At 41.8% G+C, this 17,736-nt stretch overlaps 1 protein-coding gene across 3 annotated transcripts in view; it reads left to right on the forward strand.

Annotated features, from left to right (window-relative positions):
- thbs2a (thrombospondin 2a) overlaps positions 1 to 4,852 on the forward strand; it is a 38,890-nt gene extending 34,038 nt beyond the window's left edge. For 2 of the 3 annotated variants that reach the window (XM_036956189.1, XM_036956191.1), the window contains exons 20-24: positions 457 to 728; positions 899 to 996; positions 2,266 to 2,405; positions 2,679 to 2,712; positions 3,763 to 4,852. In XM_036956189.1, the coding sequence (XP_036812084.1) occupies positions 457 to 728; positions 899 to 996; positions 2,266 to 2,405; positions 2,679 to 2,712; positions 3,763 to 3,766 (548 nt within the window). In that variant the 3' untranslated portion in view covers positions 3,767 to 4,852. The remainder of the gene's footprint in view (positions 1 to 456; positions 729 to 898; positions 997 to 2,265; positions 2,406 to 2,678; positions 2,713 to 3,762) is intronic. The other variant, XM_036956190.1, reaches the window with a different exon arrangement.
- The last annotated feature ends 12,884 nt before the right edge of the window (positions 4,853 to 17,736 follow it).

Raw genomic sequence — 17,736 nt, forward strand, 5'->3', positions numbered from 1 at the left:
AGTAGGATATAACCTCAATATGTAGTCCCTATACTGCCGTAAAAGAGAGAGAAATATTAGCGATAGATTAAAGATATTTAAATCACTACAGTTTAGAGATGTGCAGAATGTCAACTCTGACCCTGTCAACGCAGTGGGCGACCTTACCTCAGATACTTTCATATATTCCCTTGTAGGGTAGCAAAATTCAATAAACTTTCCCTTTTGCCTGATTTTTCAGAAATCCCAGATTCCCTCCCAGCTTATTCCCTCCTGATTCCAGGAATCCGCAATATGGATTTCAGGACATTTGCAACCCTATACAGTTGTATGATAATTTAGATCTGATATGTTACCATATGCAAGATGTCCAACTATTTATATGATCTATAAATATCAAGAGGAGCAGAAGTATTATTCAAATGTGTGTCCCACCAACCACCCTAGGTGTTCACTTTTTCTGTTCCACCGTCCTAGGCTTTGATGAGTTCAACGCGGTGGACTTCAGTGGTACGTTCTACGTGAACACGGACCGGGATGATGACTATGCTGGCTTTGTGTTCGGTTACCAGTCGAGCGGCCGCTTCTACGTGGTGATGTGGAAGCAGATCACTCAGACCTACTGGGAAGACAAACCCTCCAAGGCCTTTGGTATCTCTGGTGTCTCTCTCAAGGTGGTCAACTCAACTACGGGCACAGGGGAGAACCTGAGAAACGCCCTGTGGCACACAGGCAACACAAAAAATCAGGTATGCTAAGATCCAATATATAATTTCGTAGAGACAAAAAATCATATGGTTTCTCTGGTTTAGCCACACCCTCTATTAAGCAATCTTTCAAGCAGCCAGTCGAATTTATAAAGTAATCATAAATCATAGATCTTCAATAATTAAATGGTTTCCTTATCTGTTGTCCACAGGTGCGCACTCTGTGGCACGACCCAAAGAACATTGGCTGGAAGGATTACACAGCCTACAGGTGGCACCTCATCCACAGACCCAAGACTGGATTCATCAGGTGAGCAGGTCTAGCCTAATGCCTAGGCTTTAGCTCAGTGGGCTAACACAGTCGTGTGGTATGTAGGAGACCCGGGATTGAATCCAGCCAATCACACCCATCGCACTTTCCTCAGTAACAGTCTGAAAATACTTTTTATGATAATAAACTATAGGTTAACCTCTAGTGACACCCCATCCCGTGAACGGGACCGTTGTCATCATCTGACACTAATTAGCATAACGCAACAGACATAAATCTTCCTAGAAAATATTCCTATTCATGAAAATCACAAGTGAAATATATTGGAACACAGCTTAGCCTTTTGTTAATCACCCTGTCATCTCAGATTTTCAAAATATGCTTTACAGCCAAAGCTAGACAAGCATTTGTGTAAGTTTATCGATAGCCTAGCATTATGCCCTGCTAGCAGCAGGCAACCTTGTCATGAAAATCAGAAAAACAATCAAATTAAATCGTTTACCTTTGATGAACTTCGGATGTTTTCACTCACGAGACTCTAAAGTTCATTTTTTCGCAAAATATTATTTTTGTAGGCGAAATAGCTCCGTTTGTTCTTCACGTTTGGCTGAAAAATCATCCGGAAATTGCGGTCACGGCAACACCGAAAAATATTCCAAATTAGCTCCATAATATCGACAGAAACATGGCAAACGTTGTTTAGAATAAATCCTCAAGGTCTTTTTCAAATATCTATTGGATAATATATCCACCGGGAGAATTGGTTTCTCAGTAGAAGCGATTGGAATAATGACTACCTCTGTACTTTACGCAAGATTTTCTCCGGGAGCATCATGTGACCACTTGCGCAATGTAGCCCCCTACGGGTATTCTTCAACATAAATGCGTAATACTACGTCACAATGCTGTAGACACCTCGGAATACCTAGAAAGCGTAAGCTGGTTCATAGCACATTCACAGCTCAATAGGGACTCATTGGCATGCAGCGCTTTCAAAATATGGGGCACTTCCGGATTGGATTTTTCTCAGGCTTTCGCCTGCAACATCAGTTCTGTTATACTCAGACAATATCTTTACAGTTTTGGAAACGTTAGAGTGTTTTCTATCCAAAGCTGTCAATCATATGCATATTCTAGCATCTTGTCCTGACAAAATATACGTTTTTTTTTTTCAAAAATGAAAATACTGCCCCTAGAGTCGCAACAGGTTAAGCTGTTTTGTCCATAGTGTGCTTTGTCCAAATGTACAGTACTCCAGCACTCCACTCAGTTTCAATCATTCATGTATTGTCTTGTTGTGTTTTGTAGGGTTGTGGTCTATGAAGGGAAACAGATCTTGGCAGACTCAGGACCAGTGTACGACAAGACGTTTGCTGGAGGACGGTTAGGCCTGTTTGTCTTCTCCCAGGAACTGGTCTTCTTCTCTGATCTCAAATATGAGTGTAGAGGTGAGTCATGTAGTTAGCAACACCGTTCTAGCCAGGTCCCAGATCTGTTTGTGCTGTCTTGCTAACTCCTATGGTGTCACGCCAATGACCATAGGAGTTGGCAAGATGGCACAAACAGATCTGGGACCAGGCTAGTACAGTTGTGAATGGTTTGTGAAAAGAATGGTTGGTTGGTAATTGTGGAAGAGATCTCTCCTATTTGGGAGACAAAATGCAGATGAAGGGGTAAAAAAAAGTGTTTTTAAAACCTTCCAAATCTTTTCCAATACTCAGATAAGCTGGAGTTTCCAACTGTGTTGTCCATCAGGTAACAATCATAAAGGTGTATCTGTTTTGTGTCGGCTGTATAAAAAATCACAAAAAACCAGAAGTCACGCTTTTGTTTCTGCTGTAACGCTGAAGTTCGGCTATATGGATGTAATAGAGCCCTTTGACTATGTTGTGTGCATACTGTATGTGTGTGGTTCAGATTTTTCAGTGTGTGTGTGTGTGTGACACTGTGAGAGGTCTGGTGTGTGTGTGTGACACTGTGAGAGGTCTGGTGTGTGTGTGTGTGACACTGTGTGTGTGTGTGTGTGTGTGTGTGTGTGTGTGTGTGTGTGTGTGTGTGACACTGTGTGTGTGACACTGTGAGAGGTCTGGTGTGTGTGTGTGTGACACTGTGTGTGTGTGTGTGTGTGTGTGTGTGTGTGTGTGTGTGTGTGTGACACTGTGTGTGTGACACTGTGTGTGTGACACTGTGTGTGTGTGTGTGTGTGTGTGTGTGTGTGTGTGTGTGTGTGTGTGTGTGTGTGTGTGTGTGTGTGTGTGTGTGTGTGTGTGTGTGTGTGTGTGTGTGTGTGTGTGACACTGTGTGTGTGACACTGTGTGTGTGACACTGTGTGTGTGTGTGTGTGTGTGTGTGTGTGTGTGTGTGTGTGTGTGTGACACTGTGTGTGACACTGTGTGACACTGTGTGTGACACTGTGTGTGACACTGTGAGTGACACTGTGAGAGGTCTGGTGTGTGTGACACTGTGTGTGTGTGTGTGTGTGTGTGTGTGTGTGTGTGTGTGTGTGTGTGTGTGTGTGACACTGTGTGAGAGGTCTGGTGTGTGTGTGTGGTCTTAAAGGGTTTCAGGTGCTACTTTGATCTCAAATACGAGAATATTGCTTGTTCACGCTTTACTGTATGATACACACAATGCTCCACCGGTTGCTGTATTGTTGGCTATATTTCCATACCATATTGTGTATGTATACGGCTGTATAGATTACTCTATATACTGTATGACTCTGGATATGCTGTTATTCCTTAGCTTTTTTGTTATAAATGTGCTTAGAATAAATAATCATACATTTTCTCCTATTTTCACTAGATAACTGAACAGCGTTGGATGTGAAAACTTCAAATGGCTAAAGACACTAAACCTCATAACCTGATCATCAGCCTTTTGCTGATTCGTTCGTCATTTCAACCAATGAAATGGAGCTTCAGCTTCGCCCCACCAAAGTATTTTTGCCTCTAACTTTCCATTGAAGAGGCAGCCGAGGCCTTTTCCAGTTTTTCTGAGTGCCTTATGTGAAAAGACATATCCTTGAGAAATGAAAACCGATGACAAATGAAAAAGGCCTTGTGGACAAATGAAAAAGGTCTTAGCAATGATAAAAACTAAGTAACCGATGTTGACAACATATTATAGGGATTATTTGTACAACCACTTATGTGCTTTACTCCGATTTCTTCCAAACTTTTTACAGCTTTACATTAACAAAAGAAAATATAAAACTATTGTTACTCGATAAATATTGATATTGTTTGTGCTGGAAAAGAGATCAACTTGATGCTAAGTACAATGTACAATAAAGGCGTCTAGGTTGCTTAGCAACTAAAGGTTTCTGTATTGACCTCAGCAGTTTCAGCCCTGCAGTGAAAAATTGGATCAATTTTAATATTTACTGCCAAATATCCACCAAACTCTTAATCAATACCAAAGCACACTGATGTACTTCGCTAACTTGAACAAAGTTCTTATTTTTTGTATTGATTCTTATACCACCCAGAATGCAGTTTTGTTAAAACGGTCTTCAGTTGCTCATTTAAAATGTTTGTCAAACTCTAAAAAGGTTGACCGTGAGACCGTCTTATAGCATTTTAAAGTACTTTGGGATGAAGATGTTTATACTAAGTTTGTATTATAATTTCTTCTGTAAATTATTATCACGAGTTTATGTCTTGCTGGTTTGTTTGTTTTGTTTGTTTGCTTTTTTGTTAGAGATTGTAAATAATTTATTTATTTGTTTACACTGACGAAATTTCACAATTGAAGATTGTTGGATATCAACATAAAAATTTCTCAAACATCAAGTTAAAAATACACTATCACAAACTTTGTGTACTATGCAGTGTTATGCCATGTGTTATACTGAACAAAAATTTAAATAATAAAACAACATGCAACAATTTTATTGATTTTACTGAGTTACAGTTCATATGAGAAAATCAGTTAATTGAAATAAATTCATTAGGCCCTAATCTATGGATTTCACATGACTGGGAATACAGATATGTATCTGTTGGTCAAAGAAACCTTTAAAAAAAATGGGCCTCACAGTGGGCCTCAGGATCTTGTCACAATATCTTTGTACATTCAAATTGCCATCGACAAAATGGTGTTCGTTGTCCGTAGCTTATGCCTGTCTGTAACATAACCCCACCACCACAGGGCACTCTGTTCACAATGTTGGCATCAGCAAACCGCTCGCCCACACAACGCCATACACGTTGTCTGCGGTTGTGAGGCCGGTTCGACATACTGCCAAATTCTCTAAAATGACGTTGGAGGTGGCTTACGGTAGAGAAATGAACATTACATTTTCTGGCAATAGCTCTGGTGGACATTTCTGCAGTCAGCATCCCAACTGCACACTCCCTCAAAAACTTGACACATCTGTGGCATTGTGTTGTGACAAAACTGGCCTTTTATTGTCCCCAGCACAAAGTGCATCTGTGTAATGAACATGCTGTTTAATCAGCTTCTTGATATGCCACACCTGTCAGGTGGATGGATTATCTTGGCGTAAGAGAAATGCTCACTAACAGGAATATAAACAAATTCGTGCACACAATTTGAGAGAAATAAGCTTTTTGTGCTTATGAAAAGTTTCTGGGATCTTTTATTTCAGCTCATGAAACATGGGACCAACACTTTACATTTTGCATTTATATTTTTGTTCAGTGTACTTGATGGATATGTTAGCCAAATTCTCAAGAAAGGCCCTATAATCACTCAGATAAAATATACAAAACAATGCAGTGGTTTTAAGAGAAGGTGTAGTAGCTATAGTTTGGGTTAGTTGTAACACTCTATTCCAATATCCCTCTAGCATACCCCTTACAATGAAGCAATAGGATACTGTGCATGCATTCTAAGTAGTATGCTAGTATGGACATTGGAACACAGCCTTAAGTGTTGAGGAAGTGAAGATGATGTAAGAGTGAAACATTGATGTAATGGTAAGAGTGTCACGTATGGGGTTAGATGTAGTAGTAGTACCTGTGAGAGAGCAACAGTGATTATTATGTTAACAGTTCACAGCATCCTTGACCTTGACAACTGATGGTCTGAGGTTTGAGTGTGTATGCCTGGTGTGACAGGGAGCATTTGACTTCATGTAAATGTAATGTGTTGTTCACAGATGGATGAGGAAAGAACGTTCTGCTTTGAATGAGTGAAATATGTAACCAGATGAAGGCCATTCTAGAATCTATCAAAAATCTAGTAAAAAGGTTTCTTGTAACTTTTGGTTGACTTATATGGATCAAGGATATTTGCAATGTATAGCTTTTTGGTTGTTGTTTGTCTGTATAGCGTTAATTGTTGCCCAGTTTTGTTTTTTGTAGTTAGTAACTAGCTTAGTTGTATTTTGTGAGGGATTTTGCAATGCATAAATGTCAATTTTTCAGCTTTTCCTTTGTTGTTAGATCTACATTGTCTACAAACCATTTTTTGTTAGTCTATCACTTAAAATAAATGATCTTGTTTCATAAATAAATTGTTTGTACACCATCTCTTTTTCTTTGAGATAATGACAATTATGGAAGAAAATGAAAACGTGTTTATATTTGACATTAAATCGATTAATTATTTAATGAAAATATCTAATAATTTAAGTAGTATTAAGAGAAAATATAACAAAACAATATAGCCCCGATATATGAATCTAGCTTCTACAAAGATGAGATTGAAAACTTTAATTTCAAAGCTATTATGTAAACCATTTTCCAAACTTGGAACATGTTAAGAGCTCTAAATGTGGCAGTCAATATTGATAGAAAGGTTTTTGTCCCACGCTGGATGCTAAAGATGAGACCTTTTAGCAGGTTAGTTAACTCCTTTCACATTCCATGAAATGACATTGAGGGGTTGGAGTTGTCAACAAAGCAACATGACAGAAATATGATGCCAAGTTTTGAACTACTGGTAGTTTCAATGAGAAGATATATAAAGCGATCTGTGCATTTGAACAACAGCATAAATACACTATTTAGAATGAGCAGGCAGCTCACAAACGAACGAGTGCACTAGGGAGAATGCAACAAGATGCAATAAGTGAAAACACATTATCTGACTGAAGATAGCTAGCTAAAATAATGTCACAAAGCATGATCACTTGGCTAGTGCATATAAGTCAGATATTAGTTTAGAAAGACTTGAAATTGGCATGGGAGTTGGCATGGGGGCAAGCTATCAGCTAGCCATAGCTACGGTGCATTTGGAAAGTATTCAGACCCCTTCACTTTTTCCACATTTTGTTATGATACATCCTTATTCTAAAATGGATTAACTTATTTATTTTCCTCATCGATCTATACACAATACCCCATAAACAGGTATTTAGCCATTTTTACAAATGTATTACAAAAAAAAAACTAAAAGTACTCAGACCCTTTGCGGTGAGACTCAAAATTGAGCTCAGGTGCATCCTGTTTCGATTGATCATCCTTGAGATGTTTCTACAATTTGATTGGAGTCCACCTGTGGTAAATTAAATTGATTGGACATGATTTGGAAAGGCACACTCCTGTCTATATAAGGTCCGACAGTTGACAGTGCATGTCAAGTCCCCAAGAACACAGCTGCCTTCATCATTCTTAAATGGAAGAGGTTTGGAACCACCAAGACTCTTCCTACAGAGAAGGGTCTTGGTCAGGTGACCAAAAACCTGATGGTCACTCTGACAGAGCTCCAGAGTTCCTCTGTGGAGATGAGAGAACCTTCCAGAAGGACAACCATCTCTGCAGCACTCCACCAATCAGGCTTTTATGGTAGAGTGGGCAGACGGAAGCCACTCCTCAGTAAAGGGCACATGATTCTCTGGCCTGACGAAAGCAATATTGAACTCTTTGGCCTGAATGCAGAGCATCACATCCGGAGGAAACCAGGCACCGCTCATCACCTGGCCAATACCATCCTTACGGTGAAGCATGTTGGTGGCAGCATCATGCTGTGGGGATGTTTTTCAGCGACAGGGACTGGGAGACTAGTCAGGATCAAGGTGGAGATGAACGGAGCAAAGTACAGAGAGATCCTTGATGAAAACCTGCTCCAGAGCACTTAGGACTTCAGCCAAGGGGTCTGAATACATTCTGACTGCACTGTAGATAGCTGCTTATCAAAGGTAGATAACTGGTTTGTGATTTGTGATACACACATTTTTTTGCTGTTTTAGTCCACACAACATGTTGTCCTGTCACCTACAGTAGAATCTGATTAACACCATGGGGGGAAACAATAAAATTGGCCAGCCACATTCATGAATTTTTGTCCTATCAGATCCACGATTTGAAGGTTCTAGCTAGTGTATTCCTCTGCCCTTTTACTCTTGTTGCATGTAGATGTCCAGTTTATCAGGTCCCAGGCTGCCATGACTGTTATGATTATTTATTTACAAGTTCATTCAAATTAGCTTTTTGCTTTCGCGCCATCTGTACCTGATATAGCAGGTACGTGCGGATATAAGCCTACTGGCGTGAGAGACTTTTTGAGAAAGAGATTAGAGCAGACCCAGAAGTTGTGATTTGGGCACCCAAGCACAGTCCATTTACTTTGTGCTGTTATAATTTATGCTGTAAAATCCTGCGATTTCATCGGGGCAGCCCCCCCCCTTATCTGACCTTGCTGTGAAAATCCCCAAAAAAGAAATGTTCGAAGAGGTCTTTGCTCCAAGATCAGACACAAACACACACACACGCATGCATACAAATCATTGTCAAGTTCAACGCTAATAAAAAAAACAACGTAACCATTTAAAATACAATTATGCAGTCACTAAATTATACATCCATTTGCACAAGCAATTGTGTTCCTTGGAATGCACAGCTGCAAATGGGATTCAGATGTTTTTTCTTGTCACGTTGCTGCTCAGGCCTTTGTTACACATCACTAGTATAATAGCACAGAATGACTTGCTCATGCACTCTGTGGCATAGTAGCAGCACATCCTCAATGAAAAACCCAAAGTGGACCTTGAAAAACCCTAACTAATAGCCAAACAGCACATTATATTATATTATATTCGATTCTACAATATATGGAACCAAAGTGATGAGGTAAATAGTTTGAAAACAGCAGCAGAAAATAGATAAAGTGTGTGTTGTACATTGCTGTTGTACATGTGTTGCAGAGGGGTGGTAGAAGTCTATGTACAGTCTATTGCTGTTGCATAGTGTGATGGTCTTTTTGAGGTCTTCGTGACAGGAGCATCAGCACCAGGAAAGAATCTGTGGCATCTGATAAGTGTCGGGGGTGGTAGGAACAGGAAAACACTAAAGGACGGGTGGAGGGGTAGAACAATGGGGGCTTAACTACTGAGGCATCTGCAGGAGTCTGAGGAGTCTGCAGGACGGCAGGCAGCCTAACGGTTAAGAGTGTTGTGCCAATGACTGAAAGGTCGCTGGTTTGAATTCCTGAGCCGACTAGGTGAAAAAATCTGCTGATGTGCCCTTGAGCAAGGCACTTATTAACCCTCATTGCTCCTGTAATTTGCTCTGGATAAGAGCATATGTAAAATGCATGCTGTACCATCTGTCCATGAGGTGTGCCGAGATCAAGGAGACGTATGGGTTAACTCCTACAAAAGGGGAAGGAGATAAAGGGGTGGATTGATAAAAGGGAGAATAAAGGCCTTCTCTTTGATACACACTGCCGTTTTGATGAGAGGGGTTATATTTCTCCAGCCCCATCCCAGGTTAAAAAGATATAGTTGTGGTTGTGTGGCTTAGTGTCTGGGCCCTTAGGGCTGAGGCCCACTGAATAAGCCCACGTGGCATGCACCACAGCCTGGGTATGGGTCGGCCGCAAGGTCCTGGCACCAGGCCCAGAGAGTTTTCCTGGTGGTTCTTTAGAGAGGTTTGGAGCACCATCTGAAGTCACCAAAATATTTATTTATGCATTCTGTTCGAAATGTGTTCTCAAATCTGGCTGTAATTTAGAGTCCTTTGAGCAAATGACTAACCCTAGCTTCATGTCCACATCCATTTCAACCCTAACCTTAGCCTCAACCACAATCACAACCCTAACCCTAGCTTCATGTCCACATCCATTTCAACCTTAACCTTAGCCTCAACCACAATCACAACCCTAACCTTAGCCTCAACCACAATCACAACCCTAACCCTGGCTTCAAGTCTACATTCATTTTGACCCTAACCTTAGCCTCAACCACAACCCTAACCCTGGCTTCATGTCCACATTCATTTTGACCCTAACACTAGACAGAGCAGATGAGCCGGTTTCCAGACGTGTCAGTGTGTGTACAGTGTTGATTACTGTAATCAGTTACATTACAGTTGAAAAATATTGTAATCAGATTACAGATACTTCTGAAAAACTAGATGATTACTTATAAATTCCAAAAGGATGCTTGCGAAAAATGTTTAAGTTTGTTCCACCTGAGCGAGTCTTTGATGGTTCCTTTTTGTCTTCTTCTAATGCCTCTTCAGAAGACAGTAAACCAAATGTTAATGAAAGTAATCTGATTACGTTACTGAGTTTGGGTAATCCAAAAATTACATTCTTGATTACAATTTTGTACAAGTCACTAGTAACCGTAACAGATTACATTTAAAAATGTAACCTACCCAACTCTGTGTGTGTGTGTGTGTGTGTGTGTTTGTGGGTGTAGGTGTGGGTATATGTGTGGGTGTGCGTGCGTGTCCTATTTGGCTAGTTCGGCTACAGTAAGACGGATGTGGGCCTTGGCACCACAACGTCAGTCTAAACAAGCCCAGGCTAGGGAGACAGACACAGCAGCCAGCAAGAGCAGAGCACCGTGGGCTAAGTCCCAAATGTCCCCATATTCCCTACATAGTGCACTACTTTTGACCAGATCCCTAAGGGTCCTCGTCAAACATAGTGCACAATATAGGGAATAGGGTACCATGTTGGACGCATAGAGAGCCCTGGCCCCAGACTGACTGAGGGAGAAAAATGGAAGGGAAACCTCTTATCCAAACAGGTTTAAAGGGAAAACTGCCCTGTGTGATGTTCTTCTCCTTCAGACACAGAGGTGGGAAATACCTGCCTGTCTCCAGTCTCTTATCCCCAGGCTCACCACCTCTCTTTTTATCTCCCTCTCTGTCTCTCTCTTTCTCTCTTTCTTTCTCTCTCACTTTGCCTCTCGCTTTCCATCTCCTATCTCTCTTCGCGACTCTCCACATGGCTGCTCCTTGCCATGCCGTCCCTCTTCCTCTCCTCCCCTTCCCGCCCTGCTTCATCTCTTCTCTGAGCCAGTCGAGATATAAATACATGTAGTTGGTGTGTGGCTGAGGCTTCACAGCATAACATGGAAGGAAATATGAGGATTCCAAATAGAGGAAAACATTTTTTCCCTTGGAAAATAGAACTCAGCAAGTATACTGCTCTCAAACAAGATTATGACGACTCCTCCACACCACCATCTGTGCATGCTTCCCCAGGCAAACTTGCCAGGAACTCAGGAATAGGCAACATCCCATTCAAAATGAAAGAGCATATTTTGTCTTTTTCATTTCCTTTATGTAAAAAGTCCATGTTAACATTATACCTACAGATAAATACAATAATATATGGTCACCTGAGGCACCCAAAAAAGTATGTGACCTTCCAGTTGTGTATAATTGTGCTAATCCTGGATATTACCATACACTCCCAAAAGACCCAACCTAGGTCCAGACATTTAGGGCTCTATTCAATCGGTGTTGCTAAAGTTCAGCTCTATAGCGAGTTTACAGTGAATTCAGTCTCTGCTAATGAGGGAATATTATCTTTAAATTAATATTGCGTTGTAGTGCAGCTCTTCAGCAAAAAAGGATTGAATCGAGCCCTGCATCGAGCCCGTAGTCCACCTCCTCTGCATGCCAACAAAAAAACGTGGATTACATCAAACTGCACTGCAAGAATTAAACAATCAATTCAACTCTATGCCTGGGAAGCATGGCATGGATCATTTTGTTTTTCCCAGAATTTCTCTATTAGAATCATGATTTTGTGCTAATGTCCCTAACTCTGCTACACGATGCTTAATGAACAAACACGGACTCTAACTCAACTAGCGCTGGTTTGCCGAACAAAGTAAACAGAGTTCCTGCGGGCAAAAAGAGGCGCGTTACTGGAGAAGTGGGCCTGTCAACTGAAATAAAATAAGTCATTAATTTTGGAGGCATGAGTCCCACTAGTCATTGGGAAAATATCCCTAGTCCTGTCGGACTGCCAACCGTTGGTGGGGCATGGAGTCCGCAGATTCATTGCTTTCAGAGAAAAGGAAAGAGAGCGAGAGAGAGAGAGAGAGAGACCGCAACATTTGGGCAACATTTGGCCTGTATATTGAAGTGCGACACTACAGCAACATAAAGGGCTAAAATCTGTGTGCATTAACGTCTCTCTATCATGTTGAGTTTGGGGGCAAGAATGTGATTTAGATTTATCTCTCCCACAACAAAGAATGTAGGTCAAAGAGCGGTCTGGTTGCTAGTAGCTGGCACAGACGGGGTTAGTGCTAACATGCTATGTAGAAGGACTGAGGAGAATGGTAGATATAAATCATGCTATTGTGACTGACAGATCAAGGGTTGAAACCCGGATCTTCTGCATAGCATCAAAATACTTTGTTAGCCCACTGAGACAAAGCTGCTGGCCTAGAAAGGTAAAAGCACACTTGGATCAAATGACTTCCTTGCTGATGGGCTTGTATTAATTTGGGTGCCATTTTTCACACACATCTTACATACAAACTTTCATGTAACCCAGCATAATATGGACAAACCGCAAAAACAGATATTGGCTCCAGAGTGTTACAGTGTTTCTTGTCTTCCCTGAGAGTCTCTGGGTTTGACAGCTTTGGTGTGAAATGGGGAATCTCAGTCCCAGCCTCCTTAAATCAGAACTGGAGCGTTTACCTTGCACAAAATAAAACCAGACGTTACAGATGTAGCTAGTGATGTGTGCTACAACAAATACATTTATTTAGATTTATCTCTCCCACAACAAAGAATGTAGGTCAAATATTGAACATGGCAACAATGAGGAGCCTGATATTTTCTAGGCAAGCCAAGCCAGAGCTATCATCATAATCACCCCTCCTTTGTTTTCCTTTAAATGCTTGTTATGTCTTTAATCTTTTGTGGTATTAGCGAAGTATGCAGCATCCTCCATCAAATATCTTATTTGCACACACACACACGCACGCACGCACGCACTCACACACACACACACACACACACACACACACACACACACACACACACACACACACACACACACACACACACACACACACACACACACACACACACACACACACACACAGCTGGAGAACAGACAATGGGATAATTGCGTTGTGATGTCTCAGGTCATGTAGCAGTGACTTGTACATGTGTTATCGATTTGAGTTCCCGTAGCCCATATTGGAGCCATTATCTTTGCGGCAATGACATGACAAAGACTTGAATCAAAACGTTAATCATAGAGGACTTAATTGAATAAACAAATTACATTTATAGTCAAGAACTATCAATACCATAGTGCCCTATAAGCTCATTACAAAGTTCAAAGACCTGGGTCGCAACTCCTCCCTATGCAACTGGGTCCTGGACTACATGACAGGCCACCCCCAGGTGGTGAAGGTAGGCAACATTACGTCCTCGACACTGATCCTCAACACGTGGGCCCCACAAGGGTGCGTCCTCACTACCCTCCTGTATTCTCTGCATAGAGACAGCATGGTGCCAGGTAAACAACCTCTCCCTCAACTTTAGCAAAACAAAAGAGCTGGTTATGGACTTCAGGCTGAGCATAACCGATCCTCGTTAACATTGGCCGCCAAGGAGACGGTCAATAACTTCAAATACCTCGGCGTACACATCTCAGAGAAGCTGAAATGGTCTAACCAAACGGACACCGTTGTGAAGAAGGAAAGAGTCTATTATCTCAACGTGCACCTTGATTGAGACTCTTCAACCTCAGGATGCTAAAGAAATTTGGCCTGTGCCAGGGGGCCCTCACTGCGTTCCACAGGGGAACAATCGAGAGCATATTGTCAGGGTGCATCACAGCCTGGTACGGCAACTCCATCACCGCAGACCGCAAGGCTCTTCAGAGGGTGATTGGGTACACACTGCCTGCCCTACATACAGGACACCTACAACACCAGGTGTCGCAGGAAATTCAAGAAGATAATCACGGACCACAGCCACCCAAGCTATGTCCTGTTCTCCCCATTTCAATCACTCAGATGCGGGCATTACAGGAGCATCATGGCAAAAACTGAATGACTGGCCAATAGCTTCTACCCTCAGACCATCAGGCTGCTGAATAGCCACCAATAGTTAGCTACCTGCTCCCCCCTCCCCCTGCTACTGCCCCTATGGACATCCCAACTCTCACCTACCTACTCCTCCTATGGACATTCTTTCTCCTGCTCCCCCCTCCCCCTGCTACTGCCCCTATGGACATCCCAACTCTCACCTACCTACTCCTCCTATGGACATTCTTTCTCCTGCTGCCCCCCCTTCTACTCCCACTATGGACATTCCCCCAACTGACTTTACTCTGCCTCCACCCCAATGGACATTTATTTCTGCCACAGTTGTTATTATTATAAAGTGCTATTTCTATTGTTTTTATTACCTTTTTCCTTATTTAAATTTTATTTCAGAGTCCTCATGTTGGAGCTCAGAGCCTAAGATTGTCACTGTACCCTGCAATCACACCTGCAACCCTGTACATGTGACTATTAAACCATCTGAATCTGATCTGAATCTGAATCATCTTAAGAAATATAGTCAATATAATCTTTATAAGTTACTGTAACTTGTGCTAGTCATGTGATTTCAAGCTTAGTAACTGGACTGGCTACACTCCATGTTAACATTGTTCATTGAAATTCCACCAGCATTTCTTGTAAAGGGTATTTACATGACAATCAAGAGCTATAAAAGGCACTGTGAGTGGAAATGGGATTGTTTCAGACACTAATGCAAGCTGAGAGCTAAGAGAATGAATCAGACCTTCCTCATATCTGAGAAAGTAAACGTGGCCTAGAAAACGGCCTAAAAACAGGATCTCCTGTTTCTGTAGTGTGAGGCAGCTTGATGTACAAGTACACCCCTTGGGCAGGACGTTAGCCTATCACAGGACCATATCTGAGAAAGCACACTCCAAATCTCAATCGAGGTGCACGTTGAGATAATAGACTATTTTTAGTTCACATGAAACGTCCTTTAGTTTGACGTGCACAGTGGAGGAGCAAGGAACAAGAGACAAGGAAAACCACAAACAGTGTGTGCGTCCATGTGTGTCACTATCGGAGCTTCAGGTCTGGCTCTAAAAACACTCCCAAAAATATGATGTAAAAATAAAAACCCGGGCATGGGACTCTGCAGGAGGACTGATGTATGCATACTGAAGTAACACTAGACTTCCCCCCTACTGACAAAAGAGCCTCTAGTTCATTTCTGATTTATTCAACTAGTATTTATTCTATTGGCTCTTCACTGGTGGTGAATCTGATATTGGCTAATAGCTACCTGTGGGGCCATAGTAGTGTATATTCTCTGAAGACTCCAATAGAACAGGATAAGCAGAGCTAATTGGAGCTGTATTAGTTAGCTACCAACTCCCAGTAAGTATTTTAAAGCTCTCTCAAGACTTTGTTCCATAATTCAGGGGTTATCAGAGTGTCAGAACCCAGTATCTCCAGAACTCAGAAACACACTTCCAGAACCCAGGGCCTTCCAGAACCCAGGATCACACTTCCAGAACCCAGGACAAGGCTTCCAGAACCAGCCTTCCAGAACCTAGGATCACACTTCCAGAACCCAGGATCACACTTCCAGAACCCATGATCACACTTCCAGAACCCAGGACCTTCCAGGATCCAGGACCACACTTCCATCCGCTTCTTCCCCCCTCAAGGTGATCTTCTACCCCCTCCATTCCACTGGCATGGTCGTAAAAGCTTCACACTCTTCTGTGACAGTTGCTGGTATATAAAGCGTCTCCTCTCTTTCCCACTGGCTGTATGTCTGTGCGTCTCACAGAAGCCCACGCCCAGACTGAGATATTTCTCACAGCAAACTGACACTTGATAAGCACGGTGCAATGTAAAGTCCTGATGTTTGCTGCTCTGCTCTACTGCCCAACAGGAACCATAGATCTAGATACTAACGTTGTGAGGAGGTCTCGTGGTGTCCTCGACTAGAATGTGTTTCTGTTAAGGGACTGTTGTAAATCATGTATAATTATTGCAATGTTTGTCTGGTTAGAAAAATTCATCCAATTTTATTCAAAACAAATTAATAAACTGATGAATAATAATTTTAACGTCTGAATCAACAGTCAGCTGCTATTAACTAAGGAATGTAGACATACTTCCTTTGACTCTACAGTCATAATATCCAAAACCAGTGAAGGGAAGAAGAACAAAAAGAAACTGAAGAGTAATAAGACGAAGAATATAGGATCCATGAAAATAGGACTTTATTAAGGAAACAATGCCATTTTTTTCACACATTACAACAAAAAAAATAATGGGTATTGACATGTTTTGGACATGAGTGCGTGTGGCCAGAGACCAAATTAAATATGACTTAATTGAAGCTATGACTATTTTTCCCACAGCTGTTTATAATGATCTCCTACTGTTTGAGATGCTACAGGCGAGCTCCAGACAAAACAATACAGCCCAGAACCAGAACCAGAACAATGGGCCGAGGCTACTGCTCACTGACATCAATTAACTACCATTCTCTCTCTAAACATTACTGCACGCAGATTCATGCCCATTTCAGAGTCCTTCTTCTTGTATTCCAGTAAAAACAGAAATATTATGTCATGTAACCATGGGGGCAGAGGGACAACAGAAGAAGACACACAAAAATGCTTGGGAGGTGGAGAGTGCCATGCATAAAGCAAAGGCTATGGTTACACACTAATTGTTCTTTTAACCAATCACGTCAGATATTTTCACATCAGATCGTTTCAGAGCTTATCTGATTGGTCAAAAGACCAATTAGTGAAAAAATATCAGAATTGGGCTGCCTGTGTAAACGCAGCCAAACAGAAGCCAGACAGGTTCAATCAAGCACATATAAAGTATTTGAAAGACAACACATACTATTTGAACCCAGATCTGGCCTTCCAACATGCCATTTGATGCCAAACTGACAAAGCAGATACAGTAGGACTGCTGTATTTCAAGCTCCATGGTTACAGAAGTATTTACTGAAGAGAAAATAATGAACAGTTTCCAGTCAACCACCCCACTACCCCGAAATTCAGTAGGGTTATGTTCAGTGGAGCAAAAATCTGTCTTCTCATTGAACAAGTTGAAGTATTAGGCCAATCCACTGGGCGCAGATGTCAATTCAATGTGTATTCCACATTGGTTCAACATAATTTCAGCAAAATTAAGTGGAAACTGTTGATTCAACCACTTTGTGCCCACTGAGGACTTACCCATTCACTTTTTTTGACTCACTGTGGAGTTCAAATGAGGTCGCTGGGTAGGAAGGGAATGGAGTGTTCAACAGTAAATACGCTGTGGGGGCACCTCGCCACAGGAACTCCCCCCACACCGGTTAATGTCAGGTTTCAGAAATGATTTATGTGTAAGGATGAAGACGGCCCTGCCAATCCGGACCAGAGGACCCAAATGTAATAACGTCGGCTTACATGCTATTCTGGCATGAGAGAACATTGGCCATATGAAACGCCACGGCCCTGTACAGCTCCCTCCTTTTCCTTCTTCCAGATCTTTTGTTTCTCTCACTCTGTTATCAGGGGAGAATAATCGCTTTTGGTTGTTCCCATTAC

This window comes from Oncorhynchus mykiss, chromosome 20 (assembly GCF_013265735.2).
Source record: "Oncorhynchus mykiss isolate Arlee chromosome 20, USDA_OmykA_1.1, whole genome shotgun sequence".
Classification (NCBI taxonomy): domain Eukaryota; kingdom Metazoa; phylum Chordata; class Actinopteri; order Salmoniformes; family Salmonidae; genus Oncorhynchus; species Oncorhynchus mykiss.